Below are 26,887 nucleotides of genomic sequence, written 5' to 3' on the forward strand. Positions count from 1 at the left end.
AACCAACTCAATGCATTCCTGAAGTCAATGAAAACAACAAACAACTTTAAATCCCCTGTATTAAAATGAGGATAAAAAAAAGACTAGTGGGCTGAAATTAATCGTGATTCAGAAATGAGTCAGCTATTGTACTCTCTTTCAAATTCTGTTTTCAAGAATAGAGAAAAAAAGAATAGTGTGAATAATTGGAAACTAAAGAGCTTTTGCAAGGAAATACTTGCAGGTCCTTAGCGTGTGTGGAAGTAAGGAATTCCAGAAAGCAGGCACTAAGAAAACTAACTAGTGCTATCTCTGACCATTGGCAAGTATCTTTTAAAAATAATCAATAACTGCTAAGACTCCAGATGAATTTTTTGAAAGACCCGAGAGCTAGAACTGCATATGAGACATCTACCCTTGAAGTGACTAGAGCACATCAGTGGTCCATCCCTGGCCAGGTCTGCGACCATAATCCAACAGGGCACACACTGTGAGCTTACACAGTCCTGCAGAGTCTCCCATGTGTTTTGACATTACTCCAGAATATTTCACACTGGTACAGTCAATTAATGGTATTTTTTTAAAATGCCAAGAATTTTATTAGAAAATAAAATTCATATGTTTAAAACTAAAGTAACCATCTGATATTTTGCTGCTATGGATAAAACACAGGACAGATGTCCATTTTGCCAAGAAATCAATTTTATAAATTCTGAAATAAAAGAGCTAATCGTTAACGTTGTTTCAGTTCAGCACTAATGAGCCCACATGCCAGCTTGGACAGATAAGTGAAGTTATTCACAGTGGATGGATTTGCACCAGTAGATAATCTATCACCAAAATAAAACTGACAGATTAAGTTATTGTCTTTGTATTGTGTCATATGTCTGTGATGTATTTTATTGCATGTAGATCCTACTTCAGAATAAAACTAGGATAACATCCATGGGGTAGTATATACTACATAAAGACCAAATGATCCTTTCTCGCGCTTTGCATTGAATCAAACGTAAAGTTCATGGCACCACACACAGCCTTGGAAACCACTTCTTTATGTGTTTCAGCTTTGTCTTGAGATGTAGGAACTCACTTAAAAGTACATTAAGCAAAGCATGCTTAGCTCCAGAAGTATTTCTGTGTTGGTTTTGGACATCAGGTGCTTTTTACTAAGTGGACAAGATTCAATATATTTACTTTCCTGTGCACTAACAGAAAAGACAAAAGTAATTGCCTGGCCTGCTTTAGGCACAGAAAGTAGCAAAACAGGAAGAGACTTTTCTTATTTTCATGCTTTTCTCTGTCACCCATGGTGCGCAGCACTGAACACAGTAAATTTATTTTGCAGTACATAGCATATAAGTTTTGCTGACTTTTTTTTGGGGGGGGGGGGGGCAAGGTAATTTCTTAAACTTTTAATAAACCTTTTTTTATTTGCTTCTGCTCTCCCAGACCTCATTATGCAAATGCTTTCAGCTTTTCTTTTTGTTTGCATCCATTCTACTCTGAAAGAACACTATTTGTAATTTTCCTCCTTTTTCATGCTCTTTTATGAAGCTCAGCGCTTAATGTTTGCAAGAAGCTTAAGGTGCTGGTAAGCTCTCAGTTCTGGAAACACAGGGAGGTGTCTGTTCGACAGGTACCTGTACTGCTGCTGAGGCCGTGTCTGCAGGGCTCAAACCTGGCCTGGCTTGGGCCGAATCAGCAATATGAAGAAGGCTCAGGATTAGGCATTATAAGCATGCAAGATAAAACCTTTTCTCTTGCACAGTTTGCCAAGAAACCCCACCTATCCAGGAGAAAAATAAAGCAGCACACAGAGAACTTACCCACCCACCCCAACTGCTGCAACACCTTCCAGCTTTGTCAGTTGTATGTTCTGCCTCTCTGGGTTAGAGGCATTGCTCCTAATGTTCAAAACCTCAGTACCTAAAGGGAGGCACCCGAATAAAACTAGCCTGCCTTTCCAAAGAATTAAGCAAAGGGATCTAAGGGTAGTTATATTTACAGCAGTGGATAAAAGAGTAGATGTAGGCATTTAATTTTACTTACTCAGGGTGTAAAAATTTTGGCTGCTGTGACAGATTATTGCTGAAACACATTTGTGCACATCTTTCCACCAAGTAATTGCCCTCCCTTCAAAATCAACAATGAAAAAAGTGTCTAGGCTTTCCTCCCAGAGCTGTAAAGATGCTCAAAATTAGCTCTCTAGTTTTCTTCATATCTCTCCTGAACCTGCTTATCAGCAGTCATCATTTCTTTCTGATTTTCTGCTTGGCAATATATACCTCAAATGCATACATTTTGCAGCAGAGATTACCATTTTGTGTACCTGCACGCACGTGTGTGTGCATGTGTATGCATGTGTGTGCCGTGCTTCTTATGCAGCAAGGGCTCTCAGGACACAACAGTAGCAGAACCATTAATTGCAGAATTGCACTGTGACATAAAATAATTTGTTCTATTTACTCTGCTTCCACCATAGATGCATGATCTACAGTTGCAGCTTTTTAACGATAGAGTGAAGGCCACAAGATTTTTAAGGCTGGCAACAAAGCAAAGTGCTGCTCTCGGTCTCTCTGGTGCTGAGCTGCTGTGGCACCCAAAGGCAGCTGGGCTTTGCACCGACTCTGGCTGGAGCCATTTTTTCCATAAGAAAGAAAAAAAATCCGCGATAATCAGGTTATGACCTTCCTGTGCCAGCCTTCCCCTCTGTATCCAAAGAGGCCGGCTTATTGACGCCTCCTTGACCTCATGAGCCTGGAGTAAAAGCATTCTCAATCTGCTGCAGACTGTTACACTTTCTTTTGACATCATTGATTCCTCATGTATAATTCTCATAACCTGCCATATGGAATTAGCCTTACTTTCAGTTAAAACTGGTATATTTTGTCAGATAAAATATGTTTTCAAAGGTTACAGGTTTTCAGTTGAAAGTATCTCACCAGTACCCCTGGCTTTAAAGACACCATAGGAGATTATATATGCACCAGAAGATGTTAAAAAATATCATCTGGACAAAGCAGCTGAAAAGCAAGCAGAACTAGAGAGTTGCAGTTAGTTTCCTTGCTGAAACTCACTCCCAAGTTCAATAGTTAGGTAAGGTGGTTCATTTCTTTAGGTCCCACGGGTCATTCCTAAGGCTATACCTGGATATATCAAAACCTTTGCAAATGCTATTGTAAGACAAGATCAAGCAGAGTCATACCAGTTCTGCTAGATGGAGAATCTGTGCCTCCAGTAAATATCACTTCATTTGGAAAAAAAAGTGCCATTCTTCTTCCTTCAGCTGCTGCAATCACTACTAAGTGACTGTCATGGCAGACAGCACATTTCAGAACAACTCAGTATTTTTATCAATGTACTTTTTTTATCTAACATGTCTATTAACCATATCCCACTGAGTCCTGAGCATCTATTTTAAAGTATCAACCAAAGAATTCAATCACTGTTGTGAAATGATACGCAAATACACATCTTTTTATTTAACGTAAAAACAGTTGTTAAGCTCTGAGTCACGCAAATACGATGTACACAAACCAATAAATGCACAAAAGCAACTTTGAATATACGAGCTAAAGATTTGAGCTGAGAAAGTTTTAAGGTGTATGAAAACACAGGTAAGTGTTTTGCCTGCCTGGTGGTGAACTTCTCCCAGAACAATAAAGACTGAAGATGACAAATGGCTCGAGTATTTGCAGTAGTCATAGGGGTAACGGTATTGTTTGAGTGTCCTCTGCTGGACAGCACATGGTATAGCAATAAAGCCACCAGCATATGGTGCATAGATTTTGCTTAGAAAACAACATCACTACAAAATTCAGGTTATTACTTACGTTTCATAGTCAGTTAACTAAAAAAGTTAGTTTTTAATAACTGCTACAACTCCGAGATTTTTAAAAACAATTATTTTCTTTATGGGAACCAATTTGTAGTTTTAAATAGGCATAAAGTTTTCAGCTGAGCTAAGTTAAAATGCTTCTTGGAAAAATACTGCTTTTGTCAATTTTGTGATAAAAATTGTTGAAGTGATTAATTTAGATTAGATGGAAACGTTTTACTTAAAGGCTTTGGTTTTATTATGAATTCTGGCTGAACTTGATGAAATCAGAACACTGCTGTTAGCCTTGAGCTTGTCATTCCTGTGGCAGTCTACTGCATGGATCTGCGTGCAGCATCAGCACCACATTGCGTTGGCCTTTGGCATGTGGCTGTTCTGCCAGCAGTCACCTTTGACCCCATTAAAAATTGCAGACTGGCTCTATGGGAAATGCCAAGGGAGGTTTTCCTGTATCTGTTGAGAATTCGGTTCAGTTCCTGTAACTTGTTCTGTCTGTTACTGATAACCAGGTACACGTAAGGCACTTTCATACTTGTATGTTAGTTTTTCTTGTTGATTGCAGGTTTGCTATTAGTTTTACTTTCTGAATGATGTTATTATTTAGTTATTCATAAAATTGTGAAAATTGTGTCTGAAAGAAGCTGTCCTGACTCATGTGACACTGGTCTAAATGGCTTTCTAAATACAGGATTCATTCTCTGCATCAGAAGATCCTGGCAAATGTTCTTTGATCTTGCAATTATCTTCTGTATTCATAGGAGCACTTTCTCTTCCTCCATTCTGCATAGGCCTGGAGTTCTTATTTTGAAAGTGTTTCTTTATCAATATATAAAAAAAGATTGCAATCAAGTAGGAAGGACCTCTTAACACTGCTGATAAACCAAGGTAGACATACCTGTGGGATAGAGCATAGAAGACAGTGCCAGGCATTAAAGTTTTCAGACACACTGAAAAAAATCACTGTAATGGATTTTAAGGATTACGTATATAACAAAACCACAGAGTAGCTTAGGGGAAAACATTAAAACTCATTCTTTGTGAATGACACCACAAACTGGATGTTTTTGCTTGCAAAAAGGTCTGTTAAAGAATTTATAATATTCTTTTTGCTTATGAGAAAAGCTGCAAAGATAACTTCCATCATCTTCCCTTTGTTTCTAAGATTTTTGGATCATTTTAAAGCCTTAGACTTTTTAGGACCCAAAACATATTGAGATCACCAGACTGGGCTATTTTATGCAAAAAATAAAAAACACAGCAGAAATGCCCATGGTTTGTGTGAAACAGACAAATCTCTGGAATATTCTTCCGGAAGATTGATACTGTTTGTGTTTAACCAATACCTTCAGCTGCTTGGTATGATTTTTAAAAATTTATTTTTCTCTCAAATGTGGCCAATGCACAAAGCTGACAGTCTTGCCAGTATGAAAAATCTACCTGCAAATAAGGTAAATTTGGGTATCTTTCCTCTTGATGGTAAATCATACAATCCTAGGTCTTTTAAATTGATTCAAAGGATATTAAAATTACATATTTCATTCCAGAAAGTCTCTGTCATTGATTTTTGCAACACATAAAAACTGACTGGAAAACTAAGAGTTTAAGATGTGATCTTCAGATTTATCAATTTCAGGAATTATAGGCTGACATAAATCTGAGTCCAGAGTTAGTATCTGACCATAATTTTTGATCAGTGGCCTCACACACTACAGTATAACATAACAAAGCATGTCTATCTGTAGAGAGGAAATGCATGAGGCTTTTTGTGCCCTAATTTGCCTTACCGGTATGCATTGGAGTCATATAGTCTGCAAGCCCCCCGCTGCCCACAGCTTGTGCTTCCCCATTTCAAGCATGTCTTGTCGATCAGTGCACCAAAATAAACCGGCGCTGGAATCCCAGCTGCAAGGGAACAAGCGAAAATGTCACAAGATTTCACAGGGAAAGACATCTTTTCAGGAATCAGCTTTTTGTTTTCTTAGTGGCAAGTTACATGCTGCAATAGTGGCACTAGGTGGTTTGGGCTGTGGGGAGTTTTCTTTATCAGAGTAACTGCAAGCTGGGACACCCTCTCTATGCCACAGGGATCATCAGTCCCTAGGAAACATGGTCTGATGGGTTTGACCAGGCTTGTAGTCATGCACAATGGTTTCTCAAGCATGGCGCTAAGAGCCACTGCTGGCTTTCAGCTTAAGCTCCTGCAAGGGGGAGCTGGACTGATGGTGCATTTGGAGCACTGAACTGACATGTAGTTCCTTCTTTTATGCATCACCTGAACTATCCACACTGACTTCATATCTACCTGATAGCAGCTGAGAGTCACTTCTGCCAGCACCAAGTATACATGATTAGAGAGACTGAATATGCTTTTCAAAAATGCTGCTGAATGTAGAGAAACTCCAGTTGCACCCTTGGTGTGACTTAGCCAAATATAAGCTTATGCTTTACAACAAAACATGGCAGACATGGGACAAAATCCTAGCCTTGCCAAAGTAAAGGTATTAACTTCAGAGGAATCCAGGTTTCAGAGCATACAGGACCATGTTTCACATTAACTTTGCTTCTACAGGAACATCCTGCATTCTTATACAGGAAAGAATTTATTTTGTAAAAAACAGGTATACTCTCAGCCTGCTCTACCCTCGGGCTCTTCTCAGAGTCTGAACTCAGTCCTCTATCTCTAAAGGCCTGTGTATTACAATCATCAGTGCTGTAGTCAGGGAATGATGGGACAAATGCTCATTTTGGGGTTTCCTTAGAAAAGGAAGATGGGAACACATCAGATTTGATCACTGAGTCACTGAAGGGAAATGCCAGCTTTTGTGACTCAGTGACAGTGGCTCTACCCCTTCTTACGATGCAAGGAGCATGCTGGCCCAATGTGCTGAAGCAGAAGCCTGTAGAAAGGGGGCAGTTCTTTTTTCATAATGGGTTTTTTTTATTATTTCCCATAGCTGAAAGACCTTCCAGGATCCCATTGACATTGCTTGTCCTGAAAGCTGGAGCAGAAATTGTGCCCCTCCATAGTGTGATGAGAAAAGTAGAAGAGGACAAAGTGTGGACAGACCTTTCTATCTCAAAATGTCCCATCACAATCCTGAGTAGAGACTACAGCCCTAACCTAGCTCTGCTTGTAGACATTTGTAAGCTGCTGTTGATTTTTTAGGCTTCATAGCAAAATCATGTGGTTTGACTCTTCACACACATTTCTCCACATTTCTGATATGCAGGCATTCCTATTCCACTGACAAAGAGAACAAAAGGAAACAGAGACATGTTTTCTTGCCTGCCTAGGCATCTTAATCAACCATCCCATTAGCAAGTCTCAAATAAAAAAGATTTTAAAAGAGCATTACAGTGTGCTTAAAGGGAATTGAAATCTAAGCTGTCATCTACCAGGAAAGTGAAGTTTCAACATGAGGAAAGCACTCTGCTATGAGCAAAATTGTATTAGTGTTGAATAGAGCCCTACTAGAGCACATCTTTTCAATCTCACTGGCAGCATTGTGTCTCAGTGAGCCACTGGTTGAATCGTAATTTTGAAACCTTACAGTGTTCTTTAGAAATTCAAGATAATACTTTAATTTTGCTTAGAAACTTTTCCTATTTTGGAACACCAGGCTGCCAACCTGCAACACCATTTAATCAGCAGATCAAAGATTATAAAAATTGTGTTAGCTGGTTTCCTAATGAACGCTTGGCTGAATATTGGACCTTCAGGAAAAAAACCAGGATCTTCATGAACAGCCCAGGGTCTAACAGCTATTTCAAGGATACATCTGGTTTACAAATGGTGGTTGTATTGGTGTCATTTAAAGCCATACAAGCAAGCATCTTAGTTATTCAGAATGTTTTCTCTTACCTAGCGTTCTCATAATGAGTGTGTATAGACCAACTGCAAGAGATTTCAACTCTGGATGAACACATCTGAAAGAAAGAGGGATAAGTATGAAGTATTTGCCTATCTAGCACTTAGACGTGCCTATTAAACTGCCATTAACTACCCTGAATTTAATACTTTTAATGACAGAAAGCCAAGCTTTGGCAGGAGAGTGCTTCCTACGTGTGCTGAAAATATGTTAAGTGGTACGAAAAAGGTGAATTAATCTATTATTTTCCATCACATAGCTCCTGGGAAGTCCATTCACTAAGCATAATTGAAGAAGTGAAATTTTAAAGTCATAATCAGAGTCTATCCTAGTCTTATTGAAATGGGGTCTGCAACTGCCTTAACTCCCTGGCATACATTTTCCTCATGTGATGCTAAATACCTTACTTACTTGATGGGAAATATCACAGTGCCTTCAGACAAAAATATTGCAGGTAGATGCATTAGTGCAGCATCTTTCTATTCTCGAAAGACATTCCTCTTTCCAGTGTCACATCTTAAGCTGTGCAAAGCCATCTGGCAATATGTCCATCTGTTTCATGAGGAACTACACTCTAAGCATCAGAAACAGGTTCTGATCTTGAACTCATTATATATCCAGCCTCTGCCATCTTCTTCCAAATATTAACATGGTCTGCACTCAGAAAAATACCTCAGAGAGATGAGGAAGGGAGGGGAGTTTGCATTCTGTTTTCCGTGCTCATTTAGGAGGACTTAATGCTCTTAGGACTACCATTGAATTTGCCACTAATGTATTTTTATGTATGTGGTTCCAAATCACATCCTGGTACACTTTCACCTGTGTACCTCAACAGACATGAGCATTAGAGCCTCAGGCTGAGCCCTCTAATGTCCTGAATTCCCAGACATCTGATAAGTGCAATCTGTTAGAGTAACCCCACATCCAGAAATCCTGACAAATGCACAGCATTTTCAAAATCCATACAGCCAGAATATTGAAGCAGAGAAAGAGGACAGTTTCCGGAAAACTTGGGCATGTAACAGACAGAAGAGAAACCATTATGCAATAGAACAGACTTACAGACAGCAGCAAAGTAAGATTTGATGCTAACAGCCACAAACAAATGGGAAATGACATTAAAGAAAGCATGCTATACTGCAAGAGAGTCTTTTCTGCAATGGGAAAGAGAGAAACCTAAACACAACTTTAATCCCCTCACTGGAAAGCCTCAACCAGCGGTACACAGTTTTACTTACCTAAACATAATCATGTATGCTGGGGTGCCTCCCAATGCATAACAAAACCCACTTATGACTTGTATTACTGTATAATAAATAAACTTCATTGAACAATCCTCACTTTTTGGACATTGTCCCAGGGTGGCAGAGTTACTTCCGGTCCATGAACTGCTGGTTTCAAGACAGCTGCAGTTATGGAAGACCTGGAAGACACAAAGCAGATTTAGAATCATAGAATCATAGAATGGTTTGGGTTGGAAGGGACCTTTAAAGGTCACCTAGTCCAACCCCACCCTGCAGTGAGCAGGGACATCTTCAACTAGATCAGGTTGCTCAGAGCGCCCTCCAACCTGACCTTGAATGTTCCCAGCGATGGGGCATCTACCAGCTCTCTGGGCAGCCTGTGCCAGTGCTTCACCACGCTGATCATAAAAAGTGTCTTCCTTTTATCTAGTCTATATCTACCCTCTTTTAGTTTAGAACCATTACCCCTTGTTCTATCACAACAGGCCCTACTAAAAAGTCTGTCCCAACCATTCTTACAAGCTCCCTTTAAGTATTGAAAGGCCACAATAAGGTGTCCCTGGAGCCTTTTCTTCTCCAGGCTGAACAATTCTAATTTGCTCAGCCTTTCTTCAGAGGAGAGGTGATCCATCCCTCTGATCATTTTTGTAGCCCTCCTCTGGACCCAGTCCAACAGGTCCATGTCTTTCCTGTGATGAGGACTCCAGCATTGGATGCAGCACTCCAGGTGGGGTCTCACCAGAGCAGAGTAGAGGGACAGAATCACCTCTTTCAACCTGCTGGCCATGCTTGGTAGGACATTGCTCATGCAGTTGGGAATCCTGCTTTCAGACACAGGCAGAGCCTAAAGCCTTCCTAAGCGTCCTCTTCCTATTTTATTTATCTTTCCTGAGGCAATGGGCAGCATCTTTTTTTCTTTCATACAAAGAGTGCTCAGAGTTGGAAGGGATGTTCTGTGCCAGCATGTTTTTAACAGTGGACACAGCACCTCTTTCTGGAAGAGGTTTGGAGTACCTGCAGGATCTCCGAGGCTGGCCTCAGCTTTGTGTCCCTGGAGGGCAGTTGAAGGGGAAAAGCAAGGCTCAAGAAGATGTGCCTTTTGCTGCCAGGTAACACTACCAGTTAACTCACTTCTCTCTGTGAAAAGCACCTGGATCACAGGTCCCTCTATGCTAATGCTGATTCACCAGAGGTACCTTACAGCTGTAAGCAGAAGCTACCTGTCAAGACACAGCTCATGTAGAGCCTTGAGATCAGCAGTGGGTGTACTGGTAGCTTAGGAGCAATAGCTTTTAACCAGGTCTTGAGCGACTTGAAGAAGTGCTGAGGTAAAGGGAACTGTGAGCCACAAACCTGATCCTCTACAGGGGCAGACTTGTGTGGGAGGCAGTAGTCCCACTGTCACGGATGCCATTGAGCCCTTCTCCCCTGCTTCCCACCTTAAGGTTTTAGCAAAGAATGTCTTTTGGAGAAGATGACTGTAGACATCAGAGAGAAACTAACCACAAAGAAAAATGTGTTGGAGAGTGCAAGAGACAGCTCCAGATCACGTATTTTCTGGAGTGATCATCTGGCATCAGAAAACGGGAGTGACACAGTCCAATGACGGCTTATATCCACGGACTGGAGCTTCCTCTCTGGGACTCTATGCAATATCCTCAACAATCTGCGCTGAACAAAATTCAGCCAGCTAGGAAAATAAGCAGTATCCTGCCATCCCAGAGGAAACAAGCTGCCTCTTCTCAAATAATTTTTTATATTTACACATTAATGATCAGTATCAAGAAAGATATTACACTATCTTAGTGTACTTCAACTGTTGGCTGAAAACTTTAGGGCAGCCAGAACGAGCTTTATGAAAGGCAAGCTATCGACAACTTTCAGACAACATGTAACTACTTTGAATTATTTGTTTTCCCCATCTTATTTGATCTACAAGAGGTGAAAGCTAGGGTCTACAACAAGGAGCTAAGGCTCTTCGCTTAGTGTGCAGTAACTCAGAGAAATATCTATGTTTTCTGTGCTGTTTGTAGTCAGAAATCATAAATACTTTAGTGACTGGTCTCCAGCAATTTTTGTTTCCCTTAACTGCATTATATTACTAAATCCCTGATGTTACATGAAAAATAAGCTAGTAAAAAGCCTCAGAAACTGAAGCAGGGTCTTACTGTATTCTTTCCATGTCCCACCGAAGTTGTACACCCAGCTAGACACGCCGAAACATACGTGAGTCCATTGTCTCCACACACAGGATCCCACACATTGGAGGCACATTTGCAGCCAGAGTTGCACTCAGAAAATATGGCATTTTCATGGTACGGAATGGGTTTGCTTGGAAGTTAAGTTCAGACAGGGGTAAGAACTTTTAATTCAGTGCTGATGGCAACATAGTCCCTTCTGTGTGACAGTGTTGCTGTCCTGAAACCCACCTCATATGCCCAGGGCATATGTTTTCATAGCTGAGTCTACAGCATTGATCTCTTTGCCTGAAATTCCATCCTACTTGCACTGATACTAAAGTGATTACTAGATTATAAAGAATTTTAAAACAAATAATAATGTTGCTACTGATTTTAGCTGGCAGGTGTAGACAGAAAAGAAAAAGGAAAAGCTAAAATGCTTTGAGACGTTGGCCAGATTATCCTCTAATCATATGTAGAGCTAGCAAGGGTTCATACAGCCTCTGCACGTATATCTTTACCTATCGGTCAAAATGCACCACTTATAGAAACTAGATTTCCTGTTCTCCATAATTAAAAATACTCCTCTCTTAAAGAATAGCCTAACTCTTCCTAGAGGATATGGAGAATGCAGAATACCCTTTCACTTTCAGACATCTTTTGGGTATTGAGACCTGTAACGAAGAGTGACGTCTTCCCTCAGGTTCTCATTTCTGGGTTAATTTACGTGCTTTCCATCTCTTTCATCTCAGTGCTTACTAAACATATTCCCTGGTCCACCATTTGCACTGTTAGTGAAAATGTTGCAGGGTACAAGACAAGCAAAAGACCATTAGTCCCCAGGTTCCAACAAAAATAAATATCTGTGGCATCCTGCCTGTCCAGTTCCACCTTTTCAGCTGTGAACCAGTATGGCTTGATAAATGAACTCTATTGACAAGTTACTGAACTGTAGGTAAGCCTTCAGGGAGATGTAAACAGGTTCACACTAGACATGAGGTACTCTGAGCAGGTTGGACATGACGCAGTGACAACCCATATGCCAGCATGTTGCTGGGCCCCTTGGACCGCCATATCCTAGCACGCATCCCCTGTACTGGTAGCTTTACTCTCTCCAAGAATAAAGAACAGCCTGTAACTTTTAAACCCTGTTTCTCTCCTGAGAGGAGAGACTATCTTCAGTAGGCATAAAAACTTAATTTTTAGTTTACAGTAGGCAGAGGGTCTAGCATGTTGCAGTCTTTCCATCTCTGTGCAGGGTATGCTACCAATGTTCTCTGTTACATATGCTTTACCCTTTTACTGAATATACTTTGCTAGAAAATTACTGCTTGGGTAGAGATAGCACTGTGTGAAACAGCAAGACCACCCCCCACAGCCAAACAACCTACATCAGTAATGATGCAATTTTGTTTATGTATTTCTAATTAATCTTTACCCAGTGTTATGCTTTGCCAGGCTGACACTCTGCTGACCAATAAAACTATTACAGTGGCAAGCGGTAGTGTTCACTTTCTCTTAAGCATTGCAAAAGCATGTTTCTCATTTAGTTTTGATATCATAGTATGTTTTTTGAACTATTGCTGCAATGGAGAAAAACATACTCTTCGTTTTATACTCACCCTTCATAGGACACTGTCATTCCTGCTACTACATGGTTCTCACAGCCAACAAAAAAGTGCAAGAGAGTGGTGACATAGGCCAAAAATGACATGGTAAATGCAAACTTGGTTGCTCCAATGATGCTCATTTTGTACTTTTTCATTATGAGCCCTCCTAGGAAAAGCCCAATACCTACAGGAGGTAAGGATGTCAGTCCTGAAAGAGATTATAAAAGGGGAATGTTAAAATAAGAGAGTCACTCTGGGTTTAAGGGTCAAACTCTGTTCTCAGTGTGATATCCCTGGCAGCTTTATGTTGTACTTCGATGACTCCAGGTGGCTTTGTGCTCAGCCTAATCCCTGGGTTGCGTATGCTATTTTTGAAGGGCCTAACCCTCAAAACCCACTTCCATTGCAAGGCATTAATCAGATGTTGCAGCATTTAAAACTCCCACACCACATTCATTGGATATTTGGGGTGCCCTTGCTATAATATAATTAATATAACACAACACATATAATTATTATACTGTACTGTACTATACTATACTATACCAATTTATTCTAGTCCCATAGGCACCAAAACTGTAGTTTGTATGCTGCCTTTACATAATTTAAGTTCAGAAGAGATCGCCATTTACACCAGCTGGTTCTGCAAGGAATTCAGTCTCAGAAAAAGCACGCCAGGGCTTCTCCCCATGCACAGCTTATAGCATAAGCAGTCTTTGCACAGTGTAACTCACCTATTAGAAAGTTAGATTTAGATGTAGATTGTCCATACTGCTGTTCCATGTACTTTGGTTTGTAAGTCAAGAAACCAATAAAGCTACTGAACTGTAACAGTGAGCAACACAAAAATGTAAAGTACATTCGATTACTCAATACTTTTTTCAGGGAGGTATAGAAATCTGAAAGAAAGGGATATATGAGTTGGCTTTGAAAGATGCATGGCATAATTACTGGTGAGTAATCTACAAAACTTAGGGCAAAATCCTTCTCTCAGCTGTCCAAGTGCAAGTTGTACTAATCTTCATTTGCATGTGAGTATCTGAAAGTAAAATCAGATTCTTGAAAAACAGCAGAGGCTGAGATACAGGAAGAGAATCCTAAAAGAAGACAGAGATATGGGTTAAGGCCTGGGTGCTCTAGTGAGATCTGTACATGAAGACTGAAGGGCTCCACACATCAAAGACTTCTTTCAGCTTACATGAATATCACCACAGGCTGAAGGCTAAGTGAGAGGTGCCTTTGTGGAGATGCCCAACAGTTTCCACTGAGATCTGAACAAAGACAGAAGAATTTGGCTAATGCTGCAAAGCACTTTCCACTCCTTTCTTAGCCTGACAACTGCACGATCAGAGCTGATGTTCAAGCCTGCTGTATTTTCCTCAGGCAGCAATGTGCTTCAGAGTCTCCATGAGCTCCGTGCTCATCAGATAAATAATTTGGCTTTCCATATTGAGAAAGGAACCTCCTAATATTTTTTTTAGGTCCTGATACAGAAACAATTTTTCCACTCTTCAAATTTCTTCTAGCACAACATTTTAGAGGTAGGTGCCAGTCAGGTGATGATGCATTGCAGGTGATGCATGCAGAACCTCGTAGCCTTGAAGAAGTTTTTTGACTTCTAATAATCTTTAGCAGACCCCTCCTTTCCTGGGATAGCTAACTGGTTTAGACTGAAGTGTAGGGGAGGCAAAATATTCTGCTGAACTATTACATTCCCGTGTACGTTGCGCCTATTGCTTTTCACATTCATACAACTTGCGAAACACTTGCCTTTCAGCATTACTGACCACTTCCTTGGCTTAGGTTTTGCAGGAGGAAGTGCCTTCCTCGTGGCGCCCATGTTTTCCAAGAGACCATATGAAGTATTGTCATTATTAGCTTCCTCCTGCTTTTTCAGACTCTTTGGCAGAAAGCAAAATGGAATAGCAGCTAGGAAACTGGTTACTCCACCTATTAAAAAACCAAGCCACCATGCGCCCACCCAGCGGGAATCCTGTGGGGTGATAGTGATGCTGCCTAGAATTGAGGGAAACAGATACAAGTTACCTAAAAGAAGTTGAACCTTCCCACCCTTACCTGCCAAAACTAGCTACATTTTACACAATGTCTGATTTTCAGTGGTAATGGTAATCATCTAATGAGAGACTGTTCATGCAGTGAAGGCATCATACTTGCCTTCCTGTATATATTCCTATATATACGGTATATATATTCCTATACTGTACATACCACACCTGTAGGAAGCATCATACCCTGAATGGTGTTATGTTTCGCCTGCCTTTCTCTATATGATTTGCTGACTGCCATTTTGTGGCATACATGGCAACATAGAGGTCCTTATCCAACAAATAGGAAACCAAAATGGGTGCAGACAGGCCTCAGGCATGGGGTCTTCCTAGTCTGAGACGTTTCTACTGAGACCATCCACTGCAAAACTGAATTGTGTTGGTTATTATTAAGCATATGGGCATTCTCTGTGGCGTTGGTGAGATTAGCCACAACTTTCAATTTCAAGGAAGATGAGAGCAGTTGGTTGTATTTTTATGAATGTTACATGCTGGCATGTCTGGTGGTGGACCAACACCGTAAGCCTTTTCACTGTGTGACCAGAATTGGCTCACTGTCCTTATGCTTAAGCAGAATCAGTCATTGGCTTAACAAAGGGCAGAGACAAAATAGTTAATCTATCAAACTATGGAATCATGAAGATCTGAGATCTTCTCTGTCCTGCTAGCAAAACCAGATTACCCACTGCTGCTGCTACACCGGGCCTTTTCCTGAAAAACCTGTCACCAGTCACACTGCCTGACTTCCCATCAGGCTGGTCTGGCAGGTGGGGAGGTGGGCTGGCTAGGGAACACCACCTCAGAGATGGTTCCTGAGTCTTCCATTGCAAGGGAACAGGATGCAGGACCATGGCCACCACTTATGGGGACTGCTCTGCTCCCTCTGGCATTTGGCAGATGTGATTACATTCATGTGTTTTCTTTTCATCTGAATAAGCAAGGGCTGGAAAGAAGTGTATTGCAAACGTTACATGAATTGTAAATAACATAAAATGCTCAGCTGAAAGGGCAGATAATCCACCAAAACTGTAAAATGGTTATGCTAGCAGAATCCTGTCATTAAGATCCTAGTTTAGTAAAACATCTAGTGTCTGTGAGAGTTCTTGGTACTAAATTTTAAAGTTAAACATATATTTTAATCCTTTAATTCCAAAACATGATTCTAAAATATGTTCCCTGCCTAATTCTGCCTTTACACTAAAAGCATCCAGTAATTTAATAAAATTGTAATAGACTATATATAAAAAGAAAGGAAAACAATATAAATTAAAGATAAATTATATTAATATGAGTGTAATAAAAACATATATAAGTGTATAGAGGAACCTGTTACTGACAGGTATTAGCTTACTTTCACTTTACCTACATTTTGCTTACCTAAATCCACAGATCCAATATCCACGTACAGTTTTGCACATAAAGATCCCAACAGGAAACCAAACATCGGGCCCAACATGGCTATTGTGTGCAAACATGCTGAAAATACAATGAAGCAGATGCTAGTACATTTTAATGGCTGGATGTTTTCTTCTGCAGAGTATGATCAACCTCCTACACTACAAATCTCTCAGTTTGCTTCATGTTGAGATTACCTACATACACAGGAACATCCTCTTCTTTAGCAAAATCGTCAAGATAAGAGATGCCCAATGGGGTTATTGGTGTCTCACCAATTCCACGTAACATGTTTCCCAGAAAGATATATATCCACATATATGATGATGGTTCCTTCTCACAGCCTGCAGATAACGAGAGTTCATGTCTCTTACATCTAGTTTACATCAACTATAGAATAATGAATGGGAAAGAGTGACAAATCACAGGAAATTCAGCACATGAAATTATTATAGTTTAGTATTTAATGTATTAACAGCATTATCCTTATGGAAGATTAACGAAAGGCCATCAACCTCATTATACCTTTTAATAATCTTTTAGTAACACTTTCCTCCACCTCCATTGCATTTGGTTTCTAGAAATACAGATAAGTATCACCCATCAGAAAAAATGCCCATGTAAAAAAAACATGGCAGATTGATACTCTCCTAAATAGATTATCTGGCATATAACTTATATCTTTAACTTGAGAAGTTTCAGATGGTTTCTTGGGCACAGCTTGGCTCTTTCTCTACCTATGTCACATGCCAAGCAACATGTAAACCAGCTGTATTCCATATAGTAAGCAGAATCATAGAAATCTCCATTTGCCTGCAGTTAACTCTCTCCAGTTTCATGTCCTTTCACGCTACCTCTTCCATCTCCCCAGCTCCAGGTTCTGGGTAATTGAATGCCTTCAGAAATTTCTTCGCACACAGTCTCAGCATCCCCTTTAGTGTTAGGGTGATTTCAGATTTGGAAGTGTGAACATAGGAAAATGGGGATCCTAGTAATTTGTGGATGTTTCTTCTCCAAATAAAATGCACGAAGTGCATTTAAGTGTGGGTAATGTTCCCAGACAGGTAGAGACTGAAGTTAGAAATCTAACTAAGCATCTTGCATGGGGCAATGATTTACTCCACTTGCAACCAGGGATAAAATCAGCTCCTCTATTTGTACTTATACTTACAGTTCCTTACCTGACTGGGAGACTTCCAACAAGGTTTTGTTCGCATCTTGATGCAGGGAACAGGGATTCATGCTTGAAGTCAAGTTGGCTGAAGAAGCTGTATATGATGCTGTCTCATACTTATAACTGAAAACACACAACAGTAGGTTTAGAAGCAGGGTTCACTAAGGAAATACTAGCGTAGTAGGGCAGGAATCACTTGACCGCTGTTTCCCTAAAGAGAAAGGAATCTTTGTTTAAATACCAATCTAAAAATCAAATCCTACTAAAGGAGCAAAACAGATTATTTAAGCACATTTTGGAAAACCAAAACACTAAAAGGAAGAACAAATAGAAGTTAGAATCGTCTGTCTAGAAGATATAATATTTTAAGCTGTAAAATTTAAGAAGCCTTTTGAAAGTAATTCAGGTAAGATTGAACTGTCAGTATCAAAATTTAGGGTCAGGTCCAAGCAAGCTCCCTATGCTGACCCCACAGCCAAGAAGAAAAAGAAGAATGTCTTGAGTATGAGTGTGAGTCCCCCTTTTCATAATAGATAAATTTTTGGGGGGTTGGGGGGGAGAGAGAGGAATGGAGACGTCATCTTCAGGAGGTTCCTCTTTGCCTAATAATTGGCATTGGCTTTAGAAAGAGCTGTTGTATGGCAGCGGGTGAATGAAGTTAGTGGCTAAAGGACACTCTCTAGCTGTATTTGCAGGCAGCAGAGCAATGCTGTGGGGTGGCAGCTGAGCAGCTCAGGTGCTCGAAGCCCTTTGACTGCTTTAGCACAATCCTTTTCCCAGATATGAGCTCTGCTGAGGTGCAAAGTACAATTAGCAGAAGTGGAATAACATGGTAAAGCACACATTTTGCTTCTAGGAACTGGGCTGGCTCTGTTAGACCAGGCAGGCTTATTTTTCAGGTTGAATCAAAGAACATACATTAGAATAGACAGTGCAGAACAGTTTCACCATAAAAATACTGGCACAAATACACAAGAAACTGTATGTTTCCCAGTGTAGATGAGCAAGACGCATAGTTTGGCTTAAGCAGTGGAAAATACAAGTCTGATGCTAGTGCAAGATCCACTGTCATTATAAAAAAAACATTCCCTAGTTTTATCTTTACAGTAGTATACCTAAAATTATTCTAATACATTTAAGAGAGCAACAGAAATATGTCTTTATGCTATCACTGTATCAAAGCTTTGGCTAGAAACTTTATCACATATAAGCAACATGTAATGAATCTCTTAGCCTGGAGAAGATGAATAAAAATTAGCTTAACCAGCCACAGAAAATCAGTTTAACCAGCCATGTGCATTTGGAACAGGAAAAACCCTGGTACCAGTTCTACCAGTACTGATCCATCTGCAGCTCTGCATGAAGCTGAGAGGCTGCTTTGTGTGAGGAGCAGCTGTTTGCCACAGGAGAGAAAAATATGCCATCTGATGCAACAACGTTCCAGTTTCCTCTTTCAAGGAGTGAGATGTCTTCTAATAAGCACCTTTGTATGTTGGCTTCTTCAATGAGTGAGCTCTGAATCCCTGATTTTACACGAGACTTACCCGTTACCATAAATAAAGTCATATTTCAGGTAGAGATGTCACTCAATATGAAGTTACCCGCTCAGAGCTTTGAGGTCCTGTTCAAAACAGCACAAACTTATTCTGGAAATCATATAGGTAGATTCTATATCTCTCATCATTTTACTGTGGTTCTTAATCATTTGACTTTCCTGCCTACATGATCCTGAAATATCTGTTAACAGCCAATGATAGCACATTCTTATGTTAACACTGATTTTCCCAGTAAGGTGTTCTTACAGTTAACCATTCAGGAAAAGTATATAATTCATTAAAGCAATAGCACTGGCACAGTAGCATGGTTGAAGATTTTCAAAGAACAATGTATTTTGTTTGAAAATTGAAGTTTCATAAGATTTCATGTTTCCTCCTGAAAAAAATAACCTAATGATTTTGTAAAATCATTTCCTTCTCTGCCTCTTTTCTCAACAAGTCTGACTGAAATCTAAAGCATTTTGATTTTCCTGGGTTTTTTTGAGAAGTTGAACATTTACTTCAGAAGAACTATATTTTTACAACCAGATAAAATGAACAGTGGTTTGTGTGTCAACTGTGATTCATTGTACATCAAGGTGAGGCTCTACAGGCCTTTGAAATCTAAGACTTTATATACACCAAGTGTCATTCATAAACCAGAAAGCAGTATCCAATTCCAAAATTAGATTACCTACATTAATCTTGGTACTTACTATCCCATGAAGAAATGAGGCATTGCTGTTAAAAGACTTCCCAAAGCCATAGTAAAGCATCCAGCAGCAATCACTTTGGGCCTATGAAGTTTAGCTCCAAAGTAGCTTACAAATGCAATCATCAGCAAGTTACCTGAAAGGTCATGAACCAAAATTAATGCCAGATACTCTGTCTTGTATTTCTCTGAATGGTTTTTTGTGCATTATGGAATATCAGTTACCCATCTCAAAGCTCCCATCGATGAAACCAACAGTAGAGGACGTCAGGCCAAACCTTCGTTCAATCTGAGTGATGGAACTTTTCATGATTGTACCAGACAACGCTTTACTCAAGTAGCTGAATGATAAAGCAGCAAGAAATGCCTGAGGAAAGATTAAGACAGAAAATGGGAGGCAGAGGCAGGGAAACTGGTCACAGAGGGATCAAATATATTTCAAAGTGTGTGGAGCAATCATCATCATAGTATGCATTTGTTACCCAAATTACAATCACAATATTGTAAGTGAATTTTCACGTACCCTAATGCTATGGAGCACCAGGGTGGTCTCTCAGCAATGTTTGCTCCTGCTGGAGAGGGCTGGTTCTAGGTGCTGCACTGAGAGCAGCTGCTTGCTTTAAAGTTCAGGTTTGCAATAGCCATCTTAATGACCAGAAAGTCTGATCTTCCAGTCATTTTCAATCCAGTCTGCACTGCTGGCCAGAGGTTTTCCAAAGTAGAAATCCTACAGATCGTGGAACTTAAATTTGGCAAACAACTCACTGGGGACTACTTATCCTACAGATATCCTGAGGTTAAATTTATCAAAAAGCTGAGGCCCAGTGTTGGGCAGCCCAAAAGGTGGGATTTCTAAATTTCTAGATGTTGCAGAAATGTAAAATTTGCCAGAGGTAAATTACCTCATCAAGATAGATTTATTGACACTGGACCGACGTAAAATTAATCTTAGACCCAATTATATTCTGTTTGGGCCACACGTCACTTACTTTAGGCCAGTTCATAACTAGTTCTAACTCAAACACATAGATAGCCATGGCATCAAAAGAAAGGCCTTATGCAAGTTTTTATGATATCGCAGTATGTGGAAGGTGGTACAGACCAAGTTCACCTCTGTCTCAAATGATATGTTTTGAAAAGTGTGGATTACGGCTATGTTGCCCGTCCACCATATACCTCTTAAGGGAAAGCTTAATATTCTTTATAATATTATAGTTGCTTCCACCAACACGTAACGTGGCTTTTGCAAATAAAGATGTATTTGATAAAAAGCTAAACTAATTTTGTTTAAATATTATCCAACTATTTCAACATAGTCTAAAAAACAAATAGACTCATTGCTCACTGGGTAAAAGTTCCAATATAACACAATGTTGGGCAAATATAGATTTAGACTTTGTAATACTATCTACTGTAAGAAATGAAGCTAATCCTGGAAGTAAAACTTGAAAATAGGTATATTTGCACTCTTTTTGGTCAGGAATGAAGAGAAAAATCTCATAAGTGCAGGTTTTGTCCTGACACATTTTATTTTTCCTGAGCTCAACTGGCAAAAAGTCTGTGAGAACCGCCATTCTTGCCTTATGCCAGCAGTGCTCTCATGGGTTTTGGCTGAAATCATATACTGCTGATAAGCACAAAAACACAAACAAAAATGACTTGGATATTTTGTGTTTGAAAATGCAATCCCCCGATAAACCACAAAATGTTTGATGGAAAGGTGAGGGAGAAACAGTTTGCCTTTTACTACCTCCAAGGTATTGTGTCTATTAAACTCCAATTGTCATAAAGTTAGACATAGATCCACAGTTGTGCAACTTTTCCCGCATACATGATGGCAAACTTAGTTCTGTGAGTCTCCCAGAGAGATCAGATTCTATTTTTGCAGGTGTAGATGGGTGGCAAATGTGAGTCACATAAACTAAAAAGTATAGCAAACTTTGCCTGATACTTGAGCCGAACTATTTTGGATGGTTAAGAAGCTTACAATTACCTATTTTTTTCCATTAATCTTTCATTTTACAGGCCTTTTATAGAGAGAAATATGTCCCTGATTGCAAGTCCACTGAGCCTACGGAATTTAACCTGAGATGAAACTGGCTGAAGAAGGAGTCAAAACATAAACCCAAACCCATCACTGTCAAAAGAAACCTTGCCCTTGCAGTATTTGCAACTTGGCCAGAAGCAATAAATACTAATGCTTTAAAGTGAAAGCAAAATTCTCACTAGTTTACTTGCTTTGTTCCGTCAATTCTTCTTGTGTGCTCCTGAAAGCTTGGATGCTTGTGGGAATCAGTGCTCTGTTTGACCTACAACCTTGCATTAAATGAAAGTCCTGGAATATGATTTACCTCACCCTGTTTTGGCCCTACAAGAATGGGTGGTGAGAGCAACCTCCAGAAAACAGTGTATCACAGCCACCTGTTTTAGGATGCTTCAAGTCTTCCACTAGAGGTTGCTACCTCTCTCCAATGACCAAAAAGGGATCTACCTATGACTATCTTTAAAGTAAGCATGTTAAATCAGGAATTTTTATTTTCTTTAGGACAAAGACAAGATCCAAACCTTCCCTGTACCTCCAGTGTGTATCCAATTCCAGAAAAGATAAGGGGAACAGGAATGAAGTAACCTGTCATGTCATATCTTGAACAACATTTCTTAACGAATGACAACAGTAATTTGTGGTGATACTGATAAAGCTCCAAACCTTCAAGCCAGTGCAACAAGAAGTCTCCTTTTTGACTGGTAGATTTTTGTTTGCATCATCATTCAAAAGCTGGACAGGTTCTGCTTCTTGATTTGAGTCACTGACATTGCTGGATTCAGTTTCCACTGTCATGGTTGATTTCTTTACTGAGTGTTCTGCACCCAAGAGAAAAAAAATAATAAGTACAAAAGCACATATGCCAAAGAAGAGTTACGTAAGGACCTTTCTGATGAAACAATAGTTACAGGGAAATGCTGAGATATTGAAACTGAACCTTTTCATTGGAAAGGATTTGGCCCAATGACTCGGGTGTTTCAAAGTGTATATTCATTTAAATACTGAAGTGTATTGTTTTGACATCTTTCTGTTCTAGTGAAATGGCCTTCACTCTCCCCACTGCCCCCCACTCCTCCCCGCTCTTTTTTTCAGTCTAGAATGACTTTTAATGCTAAAAAGACAATTTCCACAGAAGAGTAAAAGACAAAGTCTCTTTCCAAAAACAAACTACAAGGGTCGCTAAAGCACCAGTGCTGAAGCACAGACAGCCCTAGTGAAGCTCTGAATTTTCAGACCACCCAGCTTAGGACTCAATCAGTAACTGATCAGTAACTTGTGTAGTAACTCAGTGTACTAACACCGAGCCATCCGACTTATTCCTTCACACTGGCCTGTTGGAAACAATTCTTAATGACAAAAGAATTTATTACATTAGCTACCTGACCTCCTATAAGGAGACTATGTATTTTTTCTTCATGCAATAGTGTACTGGGTAACCTTAATCGCCTTCTGTTTGCAGAGTGCTGTCTATATCCCCTGATGCATGAAATCATCTGCAACTCAGCAGTTCAGCAGAACTGCTCCAGTTCCCCTGGGAAAAGCACACCCTGTAGCCATAGACAACAAATCTTCCCCCTTTGATATAACATAATTTTTTATTGTTGAAAGCCTTATTTCATGATTAAGTTGAATTTGGTTTTGCTGCAATGAATAGTACAGTATTTCACCTTTTTCTTTTCTTAGTATTTTAAAATGCTGTATCAGAGAGATGGGTAAGCAATTAAAAAGAATGCTTCAGTGAAAATCTGTAAGGGAATTCTATGTATCTATTTGCAAAGTTTATTTAAAGAATGAAAACACTTGCCCGTTCGTTCCACTCCAACTACAAATAGAACAGACTTCTGAAGGAAGATCCAGATGCCACTGCAGAGCCCCTCAGAAAAAAAAAATGGGTCACTTGAAACAAACTCGCTTCAGATCTGCAGATCTAGACACACAGAGGAGACAGGAGTGTTGAAACTAAAGTCAGAACTCAGAAATCATAGCTCACAGGAACTGATTTATTTCACCTTTCACAGTAGTCTCCTCATTTGAGAAAAGGGTGAAGAAGAGAGAGAGTGGGGGGGAAATCACACAAAGAAAAGTTTTCCATGCTTGAACGGAGCTGAAAAAAGTTGGATGAACTTTTCCAATGCTGGAAAAAGTCCATCTGCAATTGCAAATTACTCTGCTACAGGCCATATAGCAGGGTAACACTTTTCAGAGCATTTAAAGGGTAGGCAGTGCTCTAATGCACATTTTTTTTCACTCAGGTGGAAGAGGCTTAATACCTAAGGCTGTTTAAGACAAATACACAAACAGAGATCTAAACAGTTTAGGACTTTCTTGGGCTTAAGTTCATGAACATGTCCTTAGGTACTAATGGCATGAACAAGTTCCTTCCTTTCCCACTGCTCATATCTTCTTCCCAAACTCTTGACTCATATGAGTAGCACTGCTTCTGTGGCTGTGCTGTAAGTCTAGGTCAGAACATATATCTGGACTAAAAAAATAGATTTTCCTTCCACTTGGCTCCTCCGACAGATAGGAACAAGAAGTAGAGGAAAGGATTTCCTCAAGTCTGCACAATTACCAAATGCTTGTGAAATGAGACTCTTAGTGCTCAGAAAAAGCTAGTACACAAATACTTTTAAGCATCTGGTCCTCTGAAATTTATCTGCCCTGGTGTAATCTGAAGATGTTAGCTTCTCCATGTTGCCATTATACATTGAGGACTACAATAAGATGCAGGGGTAGCAAGCCATTGCAGGTCACAGGACTAAAGAAATGGCATTTTTGAGAGTTTGAAGGTACAACATGACTTAGAATCTCGGTATAACGAGAGAAGGAATGAAAGTAGAGAAACATGAAGATAGAAATGAGAGACAAAGTAGAGAAAAGAGAAAGGCAGCCAGATATCCATACATGTAACTGAAGAAGTTTAGATATTAGCAGGCTATCCCAGTAAATGTTTCAGAAAAAGACTGTCAAGGTGCACAAAGGGAGGGCAGTAAGATCAAAAAGCAGGTTAAGCAGCTAGATGCAAATAGTGAAAAAGGCATCCAGAGGCAGAGGCAGAGGTTAGGGTACCAGGCAAGATAACGGATAAAAAAGAGAAGAAAAATAAAGTAAAATACATCTTCATGGGGCAAAAGCTGCTTGATGCACACAGAAAAGTGTAAAGCCAGCTAGGAGGTGGAAGTTAGTTGGCTCAGTGCTGTCAGTGCTCAGCTCCTCCAGCAATCCAGGGGAAGGACTCTCAGGCAAGAACAGCGGTGACCAGCTCCTATCAGTGGTGAATGACACAAGTCTTATCATTGCTTTGCAAAGAAGCTGCTCGGGATGGTGCTACTTTTTCTGGGGAAGGTTAGGACAGGGGAAAGGAAGCAAAAAGATGATGCAACTGATCTAGAGAAATGCTACTGAGCTATGTGCAAGGATCAACAGCTGGAGCTGCTGGCAGCATCTCCTCCCAGCCTCAGCTGACCCTGACCTAGACAGAAATCTGCTGGAGATAGAAGAGATCAAGGCTGGGGAAATGCCATGCCACAAGAAGATTAGGAAAAAAGACAAAAGGTTGTTTCACGATTGATGTCAGCATGCATTAACTGTTGAGCCTGACGATTTCAAGTATTGATGAAGTTGCTATTTTAGATTTATTTCATTAATGGTTTTTTCCTGCATTTAATAAACAGAGGATCTGACTACAAGCAAAGGAAAAGTATGAAGCTTTCTGCACCAAATGTGTCCTTTCACAAATATGACTTCTCTAAAACTGTTACGCTTCGTCTGTACAAGCTGTTCTGCCATAGTAATGACCTGAGGTAGTTGTCTCTGCAGAAAGATGAGATCAGTCAAATAATATATAGGTATTGTTTAGGTGGTCCATCAGCCTAAACAAAAGTCACCCTGACTTCCTTCCCAATGGAAGAAAACAGTCCTTTGCCCAAAAGTGAGCATAAGGAAAAAAAAAAAGACCAAAACCTCTCAAGCCATTCCGTGAGAATGAAAGTTAACACTCATCCAGTTCAGTTTTGCATCATACCCAGGGAATATTTGACAAGTTCATTTGGTCTTGTGCTCAGTACAGTCTCTTCTGAGAAACACTTCGGGTGGGGGGAGATCGAGGGTCTTAACTAATAATCAGTGTGGATCATTTGTGTTGGTGGAGCTGAGAGCCTTCACAGCATCATGGGAACCATGCAGCACCTTGTGAGTTCATTCCAGAGTACAGCAACCAGCCTTGCAAAGGACAACTGCAGACTTCTTCATTCTCCAGGGTATATGACCTTATAGGTGCCATGGCCTAACTCTGTGCCTGTTAGGTAGATCTATTCCTTAGTGAACATTAACAAGAATCAAGCTTGATTTTCTACCCCCTAATTACATGCAAATTATAATGAATAAGAGCACCAGTTTAAACACCTTAGCATGAATAAAAGGTAATCAGTTTACAAAGGTCAAGACAATAGTTTGCTACAGGTTTTGTAGATTCTTATGAAAGAAAATACAATGATGTCTGAGGAATTTTCAGAATCCAGCAAAAACACTCTAAGTCCTTGGGCTGGTTTTTGCCGCAGTGGCACTCTCAAGGGTTATACCACCAGCCAGTTGGCTAACAAATCACAAATCAAGAACCACATTTCATCCAGTCGTTCATGGAACTATATTGATTTATACTAACTGCAATGCTAATCCAATTGCCTTATTGATTTTTAAATACATTAAGGAATCTTTTAACTTTACCTAATTTGAAAAATAAATATCACAGTGCTGTGCAGACCTCAATGCTGCTTACATTGTTCAGGACATGAGACACACATACAAATGTATGATGCCATCATTAAAGCATTGACATTTACAACAGGAATGTTACTGGTGTTATCAGTCGCAGGAAATGCAACTAGTACTACACAGGTAAAGCTCGTTAGCTGCAAACACTAAATGGCAACATTTAAAGGTTAAGACAAACAAAAAGAGTATTAAAGAGGTTCCTACCTAGGTTCTGTATCCACAACAACAGCAGTTATACTACCACACAAATGCTCAAAAGTCAGAGTATTGTCTCCTTAAGCAAGGCTGTGCTGGTACTTGGTAGAAGAATCATTAACTTCTAACACAAACTATGGTTTAGGCCGTTTTAATCTTGTCTCCTCCCAGTTCTGCCCTCTGTTAAAGGTCCCAAAATACATGTTTATCCACAGTGGTCAAAAATTAATTAGGTAGAAAATGTGCAAGTGTATTCCTTTTGTACACTCTTGT

The 26,887-nt window shown here is 39.9% G+C and overlaps 1 protein-coding gene across 3 annotated transcripts; it reads right to left on the minus strand.

Annotated features, from left to right (window-relative positions):
* Positions 1 to 3,427: 3,427 nt before the first annotated feature.
* On the minus strand, positions 3,428 to 26,739 carry LOC142066706 (solute carrier organic anion transporter family member 1C1-like). Of its 3 annotated transcripts, none has more exons than XM_075114548.1 (16): positions 26,624 to 26,739; positions 23,451 to 23,509; positions 22,310 to 22,464; positions 19,828 to 19,969; positions 19,607 to 19,739; positions 17,363 to 17,478; positions 16,379 to 16,525; positions 16,164 to 16,262; positions 14,491 to 14,736; positions 13,455 to 13,619; positions 12,733 to 12,928; positions 11,099 to 11,261; positions 8,925 to 9,109; positions 7,680 to 7,744; positions 5,602 to 5,719; positions 3,428 to 4,712 (listed from the first exon to the last, which is right to left on the minus strand). In XM_075114548.1, exons 3-16 carry the CDS (start codon positions 22,439 to 22,441, stop codon positions 4,496 to 4,498), a joined length of 2,124 nt encoding a protein of 707 aa, XP_074970649.1. In that variant the 5' UTR covers positions 22,442 to 22,464; positions 23,451 to 23,509; positions 26,624 to 26,739; the 3' UTR covers positions 3,428 to 4,495. The 3 variants fall into 3 exon arrangements, with proteins under 3 accessions (XP_074970649.1, XP_074970639.1, XP_074970629.1); XM_075114538.1 differs by having other exon boundaries at positions 23,451 to 23,520; XM_075114528.1 differs by having other exon boundaries at positions 23,451 to 23,573.
* Positions 26,740 to 26,887: the final 148 nt, after the last annotated feature.

Source organism: Phalacrocorax aristotelis, chromosome 1, assembly GCF_949628215.1.
Source record: "Phalacrocorax aristotelis chromosome 1, bGulAri2.1, whole genome shotgun sequence".
Taxonomy (NCBI): domain Eukaryota; kingdom Metazoa; phylum Chordata; class Aves; order Suliformes; family Phalacrocoracidae; genus Phalacrocorax; species Phalacrocorax aristotelis.

Coding starts and splice junctions, on each gene's coding strand:
- LOC142066706 (XM_075114548.1), bottom strand. CDS start 22,441: ATGACAGTGGAAACTGAATCCAGCAATGTCAGTGACTCAAATCAAGAA. Junction 17,479..19,606: donor CCTCATTTCTTCATGGGATA/GTAAGTACCAAG, acceptor GTGTGTTTTCAG/TTATAAGTATGAGACAGCAT. Junction 14,737..16,163: donor TATTGGATCTGTGGATTTAG/GTAAGCAAAATG, acceptor CCTCAATTCTAG/GCAGCATCACTATCACCCCA.